The sequence below is a fragment of the Carcharodon carcharias genome, chromosome 4 (genome assembly GCF_017639515.1).
Source record: "Carcharodon carcharias isolate sCarCar2 chromosome 4, sCarCar2.pri, whole genome shotgun sequence".
Taxonomy (NCBI): Eukaryota; Metazoa; Chordata; class Chondrichthyes; order Lamniformes; family Lamnidae; genus Carcharodon; species Carcharodon carcharias.
In genome coordinates this window covers 171,116,521-171,131,299 of record NC_054470.1, presented here as the reverse complement: position 1 = coordinate 171,131,299, position 14,779 = coordinate 171,116,521, and the positions used below count along the sequence as shown (strand labels likewise).

Sequence of the window (14,779 nt, the reverse complement as noted above, 5' to 3'; positions counted from 1 at the left end):
GAAGGGTGAGGTGACACACTGGAGGCAATGATGAATTTTGTCGTCTATGTCTGACTTCGCCGAGTGGAGGATTCCAAGATATGGAAAATGGTCCACATTTTCCAGGATCTTGCCCTTGATCTTAATCGATAGGGGCCAAGGGGGCTGTGTTGTGGAAGCTGTTTGAAAGAAGACCTTAGTTTTCTGGAACAGAAAATGCTGGAAAAACTCAGCAGATCTAGCGGCATCTGTGGAGAGAGAAACAGAGTTAACGTTTCGAGTCTGTATGACCCTTCTCCAGAGCTCTGTTTGCTGGAGGTGAAGTGACTAGGGTCTGATTTAGAAACATAGAAAATAGGAGTAGGTCATTCGGCCCTTTGAGCCTGTTCCGTCATTCAATATGATCATGACTGATCCTGTATCTCAACACCATATTCCTGCTCTCTCCACATACCCCTTGACACCTTTAGGGTCTAGAAATCTATCTATTTCCTTCTTAAATGGATTCAGTGACTTGCCCTCCACTGTTTTCTGTAGTAGAAAATTCCACAGGTTCACCACCCTCTGAGTGAAGAAATTTATTCTCATCTCAATCCTAAATGGCCTACCCCATATCCTGAGACTGTGACCCTTGCTCAAAAACCCCCAGCCAGAGGAAACATCATCCCAGTCTGTCCAGCCCTGTCAGAATTTTATACATTTCAATGAGATTCCCCTCTCATTCTTCTAAACTCCAGTGAATACAGGCCTAGTTGACCCAATCTCTCCTCATACAACAATGCTGCCATCCCAGGAATCAGTCTGGTGAATTTTTGCTGCACTCCCTCTGCGGCAAGTAAATCTTTCTTAGGTAAAGAGACCAAAACTGCACACAATACTCCAGGTGTTGTCTCACCAAGGCTCGGTACAGCTGCAGTAAGACATATTTGCTCCTATGCTCAAATCCTCTTGCAATGAAGGCTAAAATATCATTTGCCTTCCTAACTGCTTGCTGCACCTGCATGCTTGCTTTCAGTAACTGGTGTACAAGGACATCCAGGTTCCTTTGCACATCAACATTTCCCAATCTATATCACCATTTAAATAATGCTCTGCTATTCAGTCTTTCCAACTGAAGTGGCTAACTTCACACTTATCCACGTTACACTGCATCTGCCATGTATTTTCTCACTCACTCAACTTGACTAAATCAGCTTGAAGCCTTGTAACACCCTCCTCACCACTCACGTTCCTACCTAGTTTTGTGTCTTCAACAAACTTGGAAATATTACAATTGGTTCTTTCATCGAAGTCATTGATATATATTGTGAATAGCTGGGACCCAAGCACTAATCCTTGTGGTACTCCACTAGTCACTACCTGCCACTCTGAAAAAGACCCATTTGTTCCTATTCTCTCTATCCTGTCTGTTAACCAATTCTCATCCATGCCAATATTTTACCTCAATCCCATGTGCTTTAATTTTGCACACTAACCTCTTATGTGGGACTTTATCAAAAGCTTTCTGAAAACCCAAATACAGCACGTCCACTGGTTCTCCCTTATTTATTCTGCTAGTTACATCCTCAAAAGACTCCAGTAGATTTCTCAAGCATAATTTCCCTTTCACAAATCCGTGTTGACTTTGCCTAATCCTGTTGATATTTTCTAAATGTCCTGTTATCATATCCTTTATAAAAGACTAGCATTTTCCCTACCAATGAGGTTAGGCTAACTGGTCTGTAATTCCGTTTTCTCCATCCCTCCTTTTTTAAACAGAGGAGTTACATTTGCCGCCCTCCAATCTGCCGGGACTGTTCCAGAATCTATGTATTTTTGGCGGATGGTAACCAACGCATTCACTATTTCCATGGCTACCTCCTTTAGTACCCTAGGATGTAAATTATCAGGCCCTGGGGATTTATTGGCTTTCAGCCCCATTAATTTCTCCAGCACTATTTTTTTAGCAACACTAATTTCCTTCAATTCCTCCTTCTCACTAGACCCTTGGTTCCCGAGCACTTCTAGGAAATATTTGTGTCTCCCTCCATGAAGACAAAACTAAAGTAGTTGTTTAATTGCTCTGCCATTTTCTTATTCTCTATTATAAATTCTCCTGTTTTGGATGGTAAGGGGCCTACATTTGGATTCATTAACCTTTGTGTTTTTACACACTGAAAGAATTTTTATGCTCCTTGCAAGTTTAACCCCGTACTGTATTTTCCTCCTCTTAATCAAAGTCTTGGTCCTCCTTTGCTAGATTCTAGACTGCTCCCAATCTTGCTACTTTTTCTAGCAACTTTATATGACTCCTCTTTGGGTCTAATATTATCCTTAATTTCTTTTGTTAGCCTTGGTTGTGCCGCCTTTCCTGTTTTTTTTTTACCTCAGAATGTATAACTGTTGCAATGCATGCATTTGCTCATTAAATATTAGCCATTGCCTATCCTGGCACCGTTTGATGAAGTTCCCCAATCTATCATAGCCAACTCACCCCTCATACCTTCATAGTTTCCTTTGTTTAGATTTAGGGCTCTAGTTTCAGATTGAATCTAATTTGCGCAAATTGAATCTTGAATCAGCAAAAAAAGTTTTTGTAAAACATGAACGAGGATGGTTTTGGGGGCAACTTTAAAATTCCCCAAACCTTTGTGCTGGTTCAACCGATTCCACCAGAATTGCACTAATATTAGTAGTAGAAATAAGCAGAACCCCCAACTGTTTAATTTTTATATTCTTAAAGTTTCCACTGTATATTCAGTCTTACCAAAATCCTGTCATATAATTGTGAATTTTAGCAATGTTACTAACTCCCCCTCCTTTCCCAACTCCCTATCCTTTCTAAAGATATGCCTTCTCACATATCCCACTCCTTGCCAAATGTGGAAAAATACCAGGTCAGAGAAGTCTGGAGAAGGTGGCCTCTAGCTGTGGACTGTCTCTGACTCCTGCTAGATTGTGACCTCACCGTGCTACATGCTGAGTGGAAAAAGTAAAGGGGGAAAATCCATTAGTAATGGATATACTTATCTGCAAAACGATACAATTTACGAATTGCTTCAGACCAGTTAAGGGTTTGGGCGGGGGGTGGGGGGTTCGGGGGTCGGGGGGCTGGTGACTAAAGTGCATTTGTTGCATTCCCTCCCTTCAGCTTTATCCAGATAACTCAAAAACGTAAAAAGAAGTAGTTTTCTACAAGGCACGGTTTAAAACAGGCGAAGGTTGAACATAATCACACGGACTGGCACATCGCGTCGGAGGAAGTTGGATTTGGCGGCTGTGCGCCGGCGGTATTAATATTTGATGAGATCTTGAGGGGAGGAATTTGTATGCAAATGAAATGTATGCTAATCCAGCCGACAGCCAGAGGATTTTTTCTTGTGTGTGGGGATTCCTGGATGGAGTTAAGATGGAGGACCAGATCGTTATAAGGATGTGAATGATCGCAGAGCGGCTCCTTTTAAAAAAAAACAAAAAAAGCACCCCCCCCCCCCACTCCTCCTCTCCCTTCCATCCCTTTAATCCCCCCTCCTCCCCGGACTTATGGAGGCTCTTACAGTATTACAACATGCATAGGAAGGGCAATGGAGAGCTCCCTTTGCCGGATGGTTGGGAAGAAGCGAGAGATTACGACGGTAAAGTCTTTTATATTGATCACAACACCAAGCAAACGAGCTGGATCGATCCCCGAGACAGGTAGGAGGGCAGTTTGCAATTTAAGGTTAACAGCAGCCAGGCACTGGCCGGGGGGCTGGCTGACTGACTGACTCTCCAGGCAGATTTCAACTGGACTTCAGCCAGCTCAGCCTGGGAGAGGATGGGAGTGCTTTAAACCCACCCGAGCCCTTTTGATTCAAATAGTTTCCCAGTGAATTTACTCCCTGAGTACTCAACATGTACTTTCATACACCGGGAATACACACAAACACCAGAATATTTTTCCCCTAAGCGCAATTCCCAACTATTTAAACTACAGAAGTTCAGATTTTACTGCATACTTGAGATTTCTTTTTTGAGGATTTCCCTTTTTGAAATTAATTTGTAATAATTGTTAGTGATTGCTTTAAGTGCTTGAAATGTGTACCCACCCCACCGCTCCACCCTGATCAAAAACATATTTGTCTAGGGATCTTAATGAGATGAATTAAAAAATGACTTGGATAGCGATTTTAACTGGAACAATGAGAAGGCAAATTTGCAAGGATTTTTTTTTAAAAAGTTGATGAAGTTTTCAAAGAGGCACAAGATTTGAAACTCTCGGGTGTGTGAAGATGTTCTGAAGAAGGGGCTTTCTGTTGGTGTACATGGCCGAGAAAGGAGCAGGTTCATAGCTTTCCACAGGTCACGCAAAACACAAGTTCGAGTGAAAAATGATACAAATTTTATGTTGAAGGTGACTTTTGGGGGGCGGAGGGGGTCATTCGTTATTATTTAGATAGCTCGGAACTGTGCGCAGCGGATCCCAGCATCCTTTCGTACAACTTTTCTGCAGTTATGTGGGCTGAGTTGCTCCCTTTTGACTGGGGTCTGAGTCATTGTAAAGGGCAGACAGACAAACCTCCAGTCGGGGAGCTATGAGTCACATCGCCCTCCACCAACTCCCACCACCCCCCCATCTTCTCTACCCCTCTCCCTTACCCCTTCCCCTCCCTTGCCCATTCACCTTTCAGATCCTTCTCCAGCTCCCTCACCCCTCTTTCTACTCTACCCCCTTCTCCTCTTCCCTTCCCTTCACTCCTCTCCTCCCTCACCCCTCCATCATCCATGTCCTCCTCCCTCACTCCGGCACCACTCTCCTCTCACTTATCCCTCCTCTCACTCATCCCTCTCCCTGTTCTCCTCCCTCCCCCTTCCTCCTCCCTCTCCTTTCCTCCTCCCTCCCCTTTCCTCCTCCCTCCCCATCCCCTCTCCCTTATCTACCCTCTCCCTTATCTCCCCTCTCCTCTTCTCCTTTCCATTCCATTCATTGCCTTTCCCCTTCTCCTCCCACTCACTTTCCACTTCTCCCCCCTCCCCCTTCAATCCTATCCATCCATCCCCTCCACTTGCCCTCCCTCTCTCTCTCCCCTCCCTCCCCCCTCCCCCTCCAATCCTATCCCTCCTTCCCCTCCCTCTCCTCCCCTCCCCCTCCCTCCTATTCTTCAACTCTTGCCCATCGATTCGCTTCCCCCCCGCCCCGCCTTAGGGGACCGGGGCAGAACCAGGAGGCCGGAGTCTCTGGGCATGACCCAGGCGGTGGGGAAGCTGGGCCTCCGAGGGGATGTTGTTGTGGAGCGGGATGGAGTTGATGGGATTTCCCACCTGGAACTTTAGCCGCGAGCGAGGGGTTAATTCCTCCCTTGCCCCCAGGATTTGATCGCCCTAAATGTGAGGGGGATAAAATTCACACATTCATTCCAGCAAAGTTTCATTCGGAAAGCTGTTTGTCACAAACGTTGATGCAAACGGATCAGGAGATCTGAATCTTTGATAGACAGGATTGGGATTTTATTTCAGTGGCACAGCTGCTGTTTTTGAGTTGCATAAAATGTATCATTGGCCACTTTGTCGGGGATTTCTGTTCAATATTTGACACTGTTATTTGTCGACGGGAACGTGCGATGCTGCGAATTACACGTCTGAATACGTTCTCAGGTCTCGGGGAGCGTTGGTGGTTCTGTAAATTGTTACTTTAAGGCTCTCGCTGGAATGTTGCGATGGGCATCTCCCGAATTTCCATTAAATGGGAGGAAGGCGGCCTTGTGGGCGGGCAGCCCCTTCCTTCTCCCACACCGGGCTTCCCGTGCCACTTAGTGTATGTAACCTGCTGCACTTTGAATCTTTCAACTCCCGTTAAATCGTTGGAATATGCAGCATCCCACCCCCCCAACCAAGGGTGTCAGAATTGACACTGATGTTTTTGTCTGATTCAAATGTCTCAACATTGTATTTGAAACAAGCAAGGAGGTTTTTTTTGGTGGGGGCGGGGAGATTTTTGTTTAAATTTGAAGGAGAATGGACTGTGAAAGCATGGTAGGAGGGAGCAAGTAAATATTTAAACAGGGGTCAGCTGAGGCACTCTTGCCTCCACCGGAGTAAATCCTGGGGTTCAAACCCCCCAGTTCCAGAGACTTGAGCATGTAATTTAGGATAACATCGCAGTACAATACAGAGGGAGTGCTGCACTGTTGGGGGTGCCACCTTTTGGATGAGACAGTCCATGATACTGTTCTGGAGGGTGGGGTGCACGGGGGTATGCGGGAGTCGGGGGAGGAGTTGTCTTGGTGTTCTGGTCCACAGCCAACATCACTAAAATAGATTATCTGGTTATTATCGCATTGCTGTGGGACCTTACTGTGCCCAAGTTGACTGCCATATTTCCTACATTGCTACAGTGGCTGCACTTCCAAAGTGCTTATAATTGGTTGTAAATCACTTTGGAACATCTTGAAGTTGCGAAAGATTCTGTATATATGCAAGTCTTTCTTTCAGAATTTCGAACTGTCTCATGTGTTTTCAAGAAAAGACTGTCCAGCACAAAGATTGATTGCGGTGCAGTCACCATCTTTTAAGTGACAGCATTTCTGAAGGTTTTTGAGCTGATTGTACTTCACATGGCGTTTTCTCTACTTTACTATCTTCTTGTGAAGGTCATCTGATAGACTGATTTATTGAGTTGTCATTATGTTAGCTTTGGGGCTGTTCACTAGGGTTGACTGTGCACAAATCGTTTTAAATCTTGATTGTGTATTTGTGCTGATGGGTCAGTCAGTAAATGTGGTATAAAGTGTGTAGCTGAGCCATATAGAGTAGGAGTGAGCGTGTCCATTTCAGTTCTTGGGGAAAGGGAAACTTAACCTTAAAAAGAGAATGGGAATCTCCCAAAAAGCAGTACAAATTATACAGATAAAGTTCTCATGTATTCTTAAGCTGAATTTCATACTGCCTCTTTGTTTTATTCATTCATGGGATGTGGGTATCACTGGCTAGGCCTGCATTTATTGCCCATCCCTAATTGAGGCATTGTAAGAGTCAATGCTGTGGGTCTGGAGTCACATGTAGGTCAGGCCAACAGATGTATTAGTGAGCCAGATGGGTTTTTGCAACAAAGGTTTTATGGTTATCATTAGACTTTTAATTTCAGATTTTTTAAAAAAAATTGAACTCAAATTCCCCCCATCTGCCATGGCTGGATTCAAACCTAGTTCACCAGAGCATTATCCTGGGTCTCTGGGTTACTAGTCCAGCGACAATACCACCACACCATCGCCTCCCCTCCAGTTCGGTTAAGATCAGAAATCAACTTTTTTTTCTTTATTCTTCCATGGGATGTGGACGTCACTGACAGGGCCGGCATTTGTTGCCCATCCCTAATTGCCCTTAAACTGAGTGACTTGCTCAGCCATTTCAGAGGGCAGTTAAGAGTCAACCATATTGCTCTGGGTCTGGAGTCACATGTAGGCCAGACCAGGTAAGGACGGCAGATTCCCCCCCCCCCCCCCTAAAGGGCATGAGTGAACCAGATGGAATTTTGAATTTTGACATTAAAAAAATAGCTTCATGGTCACCATTACTGGAACTAACTGTTATATTTCATATTTATTACTTGAGCTTTCTTTAAATTCCATCAACTGTCAGGGTGGGATTTGAACAATTTTCCCAGAGAATTAGTCTGGGCCTCTGGATTACTAGCCCAATGACATTACCACAATGCCAGCACATGCACCCCCCCCCCACCCCCCTAGTGAGCCTGCTCCCAGTATTTACATTGCTAAATCTGACATGTATCATCACAGTTAAGAGCGCTGAGCTGAGATGAACATTGCTATTCTGAAATCATTGGGAGGCATGGAAGCAAACAAAAACAATTCACTTGGGGTATCCTATTCATTTCCCCATATCACATAGTGTGGTTGAAATCTGGTATGCTCAGTTCAATGACGACAGCAACAACAACTACTTGTATTTATATAGTGTCTTTAATGTAGCGAAACATCCAAAGAATGTTCTCTGGAGGGTTATCAAACAAGACTTGACATGAAGCCACATAAGGAGATATTAGGACAGGTCAAAGAGATAGGTTTGATGGTGTGTTTTAAAGGAAGAAGGTGAGACAGATGGAGAGACTAAGGGAGGAATTTCCTTAGGACAGGGCCTAGGCAGCTGAAAACATAGACACCAATGGTGGAGCAATGGAAATCAGGGATGTACAAGCGGCCAGAATTGGAAGAGCTCTAAAATGTTGGGGAGTTTGGGACCAGAAGAGATTACAGAGATAGAGAGGGGTATGGCCAAGAAAAGTTTGAAAACAAGGATGAGAAATTGAGAACTGACAGGTTGCTAGATCAGGAGCCCAGTGAGCACAGGGGTGATGGGTGAATGGGACTTGGTGTGAGTTAGGGTGAACTCAAGTTTAACGGAGGGTGTATGGTGGGAGGCTAGCCAGGGCAGCATTGGAACAGTCAAGTCCAGTCGTAATAAAGGCATGGGTGAGAGCTTCAGCAGCAACTAAGCTGAGTCAAAGACAGAAAAAATGTAGATAGACAACAGCATGTGGAGCATCAGTGGGAATATACCATATCTTACTGTTCTGTGAAAGCGAATTGAGGCTTTAGTCATCTGGATTGCATTGGTGCTCCCTACAGGATACTTTAAAGTTGTAACTTTTTGTGTTGTGGAATTCTTACCCAGCTGTTGACACGTACTATAGTAGCAGGCACAATTGTGAAGTGTTGCACCTGTCAAGCATTGGCTATGAAATAGGGTCAGGCTTCAGGTAATGTGATTGTACAGCTACAGTCTGTTTAGCATTGCCACAATGGAAAAGATGGATTTGGCACTGTGCTAGTAGGGGTACTCTAATACATACTATTTTTTATGGTTTTGTATTTGGAATTTTGTTTCCATGAGCATGAGATAATTGCCAAAAGATCGAAGGGAAGATGAGAAAACTTTTCACATTTTAAAAAAATTATTCATTCATGGGATGTGGGCTTCACTGGCTGGGCCAGCATTTATTGCCCATCCCTAGTTGCCTTTGAGAAGGTGGTGCTGAGCTGCATTATTGAACCGCTGCAGTCCATGTGGTGTAGGTACACCCACAGAGCTGTTCGGAAGGGAGTTCCAAGATTTTGGCCAGCACCAGTGATCTATTTCCAAGTCAGGATGGTGAGTGACTTGGAAGGGAACTTCCAGGTGGTGGTGTTCCCAACTATCTGCTGCCCTTGTCCTTCTAGATGGCAGTGGTCATGGGTTTGCCTGGTGAGTAAGGAGCCTTGGTGAATTCCTGCAGTGCATCTTGTAGGTGGTATACACTGCTGCTACTGTGTGTCGGTGGCAGAGGGAGAGAATGTTTGTAGATGTGGTGCCAATCAATTGGGCTACTTTGTCCTGGATGGTGTCAAGCTTCTTGAGTGTTGTGGGAGCCACACTCATCCAGGCAAGTGGGGAGTATTCCATCTCACTCCTGACTTGTGCCTTGTAAATGGTGGACAGGTTTTGGGGAGTCAGGAATTACTCATCGCAGGATTCCTAGTCTCTGACCTGCTCGTGTAGCCACAGTATTTATATGGCTAATCTAGTTCGGTTTCTGGTCAATGGTAACCCCAAGATGTTGGTACTGGGGGATTCAGTGATGGTATGGTTAGGTTCTCTCTTTTGGAGATGGTCATTGTCTGGCACTTGTATGGTGCGAATGTTACTTGCCACTTGTCAGCCGAACCCGGATATTTACCAGGTCTTGCTGCGTTTGGACATGGACTGCTTAAGTATCTGAGGAGTCGCGAATGGTGCAGAATATTGTTCAATCATCAGCGAACATACCCACTTATGAATTTATGATGGAAAATAGGTCATTGATGAAGCAGCTGAAGATGGTTCGGCCTAGGACACTACCCTGAGGAATTACTGCGGTGATGTCCTTGAGCAGATATGACTGGCCTCCAACAACCACAACCACCTTCCTTTGTGCCAGGTATGACTCCAACCAGTGGAACATTTTCCCCCAGTTCTCATTGACTCCAATTTTGCTAGGGCTACTTGATGCCACACTCGATCAAATGTTGCCTTGATGTCAAGGGCAGTCACTCTCACCTCACCTCTGGAGTTCAGCTCTTTTGTCCATGTTTGAACCAAGACTGTAATGAGGTCAGGACCAATAAATCCAGGGAATCCTGGATGTCAGGGGATATACAGGATACAAGAGAAAAAGTGAGGTTTATGGCAGATACCGAGGGCTCAAAACAGCAGAGGCCCTAGAGGAGTATACAATGTGTAGGGAGGAACTTAGAAAGGAAATTAGGAGAGCAAAAAGGGGGCATGAAAAAGCATTGGCAGCCAAAATAAAGGAAAATCCAAAGTTATTTTACAAGTACATTAAGAGTAAGATGATAACTAGGGAAAGAGAAGGGCCCATTAAGGACCATAGTGGTAATTTGGTGTGGAGCTGGAAGACATAGATAGGGTTCTAAATAAGTACTTTGTGTCGGCGTTCACAAGTGAGAGGGATGACGTGGGTATGGAAATCAGGTAGAAGGACTGATATAATTAAAGAAATTAGCATAGAAAGGGAGGAGGTTCTATGTGGCCTGGCAGGCTTAAAAGTAGATAAATATCCAGGCCCGGATGAAATGTATCCCAGGCTGTTGAGTGAGGCAAGGGAGGAGATAGCAGGGGCGCTGGAAATAATTTTCAATACCTCTCTGGCCACAGGAGAGGTGCCAGAGGACTGGTGGACAGCCAATGTGGTACCATTATTCAAGAAGGGAGGACGGGATAAACCAGGGAACTATAGGTCAGTCAATCTAACCACAGTGGTGGGGAAACTATTGGAAACAATTCTGAGGAACAGAATTAATCTACACTTGGAGAGGCAGGGATTAATCAAGGAATCAGCATGGTTTTGGTAAAGGGAGGTCATGTCTGACCAATTTGATTGAATTTTTCGAAGAGGTGACCAGGTGTTTAGAAGAGGGCAATGCATTTGATGTAGTCTACTTGGACTTCAGCAAAGCTTTTGATAAGTCCCGCATGGGAGACGATAACGAATGTAAGAGCCCATTGGATCCAAGGCAATTTGGCAAATTGGATCCAGAATTGGCTGAGTGGCAGGAAGCAGCGGGTGATGGTCGAGGGGTGTTTTTGTGACTGGATGCCTGTGTCCAGTGGCATTCCACAAGGATCGGTGTTGGGTCCCTTGCTGATTGTGGTTTATATAAACGATTTAGACCTGAACGTAAGAGGATTGTTCAGTAAGTTCATGGATGAGACAAAAATTGGTGGGGTGATAAATAGTGAGGAGGATAGCTTTAGGTTACATGAGGATATAGACGGGCTGATCAGTGGTAAATGGAATTTAATCCAGATAAGTGTGAGGTGATGCACTTGGGCAGGAAAACAAGGCTCGGGAATACATGATGAACGGTAGGACTCTGGGAAGTACTGAGGATCAGAGGGACCTTGCTGTGCATGTCCACTGGTCCCTTAAGGTAGCGGGACAGGTAGATAAGGTGGTTAAGAAGGCATATGGGATACTTGCCTTTATTAGCTGAGGCATAGAATATAAGAGCAGGGAGGTTATGCTGGAATTGTATAAGACAACAGCTGGAGTATTGTGTGCAGCTCTGGAATCTGCATTATAGGAAGGATGTGATTGTACTAGAGAGAGTGTAGAGGAGATTTACCAGGATGTTGCTTGGGCTGGAGAGTTCTAGTTATGAGGAGAGATTGGATAGACTGGGATTATTTGCCCTGGAACAGAGGAGATTGAGGGGGTATATGATTGAGGTGTATAAAATTATGAGGGGCATAGATAGGGTAGACAGGAAGGAACTTTTCCCCTTGGTGGAGGGATCAATAACCAGGGGGCATAGATTTAAGGTAAGGGGCAGGAAGAATTTTTTCTCCCAGACATGGTGGGAATCTGGAACTCATTGCCTGAAAGGATGGTGGAAGCAGATACCCTCATAACATTTAAAGAGTATTTGGATATGCACTTGCGATGCCATGGCATACAAGGCTATGGGCCTAGTGCAGGAAAATGGGATTAGAATAACTAGGTACTTGTTTGACCGACACAGACTCAGTGGGCCGAAGGGCCTTTTTCTGTGCTGTAGACCTCTATGACTCTATGACTGAGTGGCCCTGACGGAACCCAAACTGGGCGTCAGTGAGCATGTTAATGCTAAGCAAGTGCTGCTTGATAGCACTGTTGACGATCCCTTCTATTAGTTGAGTTGTTATGCGTTATATGAAAGGGTTGTGGAAGCAGATTCAATAGCAACTTTCCAAAGAGAATTGAATATATGGATGAAAAAGGAAAAATGTGCAGGGAAACAGAGGGAACTGGGTTTTATTGGATAGTGCTTTCAAAGAACTAGCACAGACACGATGGGCCAAATGGCCTCCTTTTGTGCTCTAGGTCCTAAGCACATTAAAGGAGAAAGACATATATTGGTGTAGCACCTCACATGACCCCACAGGGACTCCAAAAGCCCTCACAGTCAATGACGTACTCTTAAAGTGTACTCGCCGTTGTGGAGAAAAGCTACTCAATGTTGTGCACAGTAAGTTCCCATAAACAGCAGCACGATAATGACCAGTTAATCTGTATAAATGATGTTAATCCAGGGATAAATATTGGCCAAGACATTGGTGCTAACACCCCTGCTCTTCTTTGAAATGGTGCTATGGAATTTTTTATGCTCACTGGAGAGGGCAGACAGGGCCTCAGTTAAACATCTCATCTGAAAGATGGCACTCCCTCAGTACTGCACTGGAGTGTCAGCCAAGATTTTTGTGGTCAAACCCTGGAGTTTTAACCTTTTAACTCAAAGGCCTGAGTTCTACCAACTGAGCTGCAGCTTCATTACTTTGTTAAATCAGAGCACAAAAATATTTGCAGATATGTTTCTATGACCAAAATCAGTTGTTAAACTGATGCAGTCATGTCCTGTTAAATTAATAAGTTATTTGATGTGGGCACTAATATATTTACTGCGAGCATGACAAAATACGCCAAATCCTGATTCTAATACAGAGACTTGCATGACCTTTACTAATGTTTTGGGGATGGTTTGCGATTAATCCCTTGTTTTCTATGAAAACCAGTGACCTTGTTAATTATTCTTTCATTTAAGAAAGCAAACAGGTGATGTTTCTTGTGTAATAGACTTCTATTTCAATTTACTTTTATTTGAAATTAAAAGTGTAAACATGCTCATTTTACTCTGCCACGGTAGATTTTATTTTGATTTCATATGATTGCCTGTAATTTTGGCTGTAGATTATTATGTTACTTGTATAGTTTTAAAGCAAGTAAAGGAAAATCATGTTGTTTTCAGTCCTCTTTATAGCGCAAGTGCAATTCCAATGTTAGATAGCCATTGCTAGGAAACTGGTATGAAGCTTGCAATGTCAACAGTCTTGTTTTGCCACTGGCAGCAGTTAGTGACACACCTCCATTTTCCAGTGGTTCCAAATACTTGGAGCTGTATGAATGAGATTGCGTCCTGTCACTGATTTTCTCATTCAGTATTTCTTTTGGTTGCCATGGTGATGCTAATGGTTAATAGAAGCATGCAGAGACTATTTTTTTCTCATTGTGACTTTTTCTGTGTGGATTTACACTTGGCTTCATATTAAGGATGGGGTTTCAGGTCAGGGGTGCTCAAATGGAGACTCTGGAATCTATGTGCTGCTGTCCCCTGTTCAAGTTATTTAGTGGTCAGACTTGTGAAAAATCTTGCTGTTTGTAGGAGATTGGACAGTAACTTGCAGAACCCATGAGGATCTTTGATGACCTCGGTTATCTAGATGGCGGCAGCTTTTTATTTCTGGTTGATGTCAATGGTGGGAGATTCACTCCTTTTCATGTGAACTGTCCTTAAGTTTACATGTACACAGCAAAAATGATCTTGGGTTATTTTTAAACAGGCTATTTTTAATTCAGTTTCGAATCTGGGAGACTGAAAATTGGTAAAGGGGAACCAGATTTAATAATGTCATCCCAACTAAGTTGGCGACAGTATTAAAGGCTTCAGCATACGTTAGAATGCAATAGATCATGAATTTGAGAGCATTGTGCACATGATTGAGTCTGGATGCAGAGATCTTTTTCACCCGGTCTGGGACATAATTAATGCTTTTGTTTATGTTGCCAAGGGCTGATTTGTTGGGAGAATGGCATTTAAGCAGGACATTTCAACTCATGAGTGTCTTTTTCCCTTTCTAACTTGCAGTATTTTGCCATGTGCCTGTGCAGGTCCAGTGGAGGTCCAGTAGAGATGAAGCCCTTTGGTGGGCAGCTGACAAGGCCGTGGATATTTAGTCTAGAATGAAGTTGGAGGGTTGGGGTGTAGAGCTCAGGATTGTACTGGAGAACATATTAGGAGCTCTGTGGATATCCTGAATAGCAAAGTGCATTGGTGAATCTCGACACTGAATCATGAGGCAAATCCCAATTCATGAGACAGCTCTGAACATTGGGGGAGCTTTGGGCCACTGCAATATAAATGAAGCTTTCAGGACCCTGTTTGCAGATTGAGCTGTTTGCTAAGCGGACTTCTAAAAACTAGTTGATGTTTATAAGACTATGGTCATGCTTTTAGCTGAACTGGCACCCTTATTCAATAATGAATACTGTGTTGTGTATGAATGTTGTTCCTTTTAAGCTCTACTCAGTCTGAGGCCACTGGTAATTCAAAAAAATCCACACTCTGTTTCTAAGCAGCTCTTTACCTTTAAGCCTTTTAATAGAGTACCCTGATTATTTAAACAACAGAATTGCTTCAGATAATTGAGAGAGTTGTTTGCATTTCTGATGCCGTACCAGGCAGTTAAGCCT

At 43.9% G+C, this 14,779-nt stretch overlaps 1 protein-coding gene across 2 annotated transcripts in view; it reads left to right on the top strand.

Annotated features, from left to right (window-relative positions):
• The first annotated feature begins 3,526 nt into the window (after nucleotides 1-3,526).
• The window catches only part of LOC121277404 (protein WWC2-like), a 251,113-nt gene continuing 239,860 nt past the window's right edge, over nucleotides 3,527-14,779 (top strand). For both annotated transcript variants that reach the window (XM_041186832.1, XM_041186831.1), the window contains exon 1: nucleotides 3,527-3,654. In XM_041186832.1, coding sequence (XP_041042766.1) covers nucleotides 3,527-3,654 — 128 coding nt within the window. The remainder of the gene's footprint in view (nucleotides 3,655-14,779) is intronic.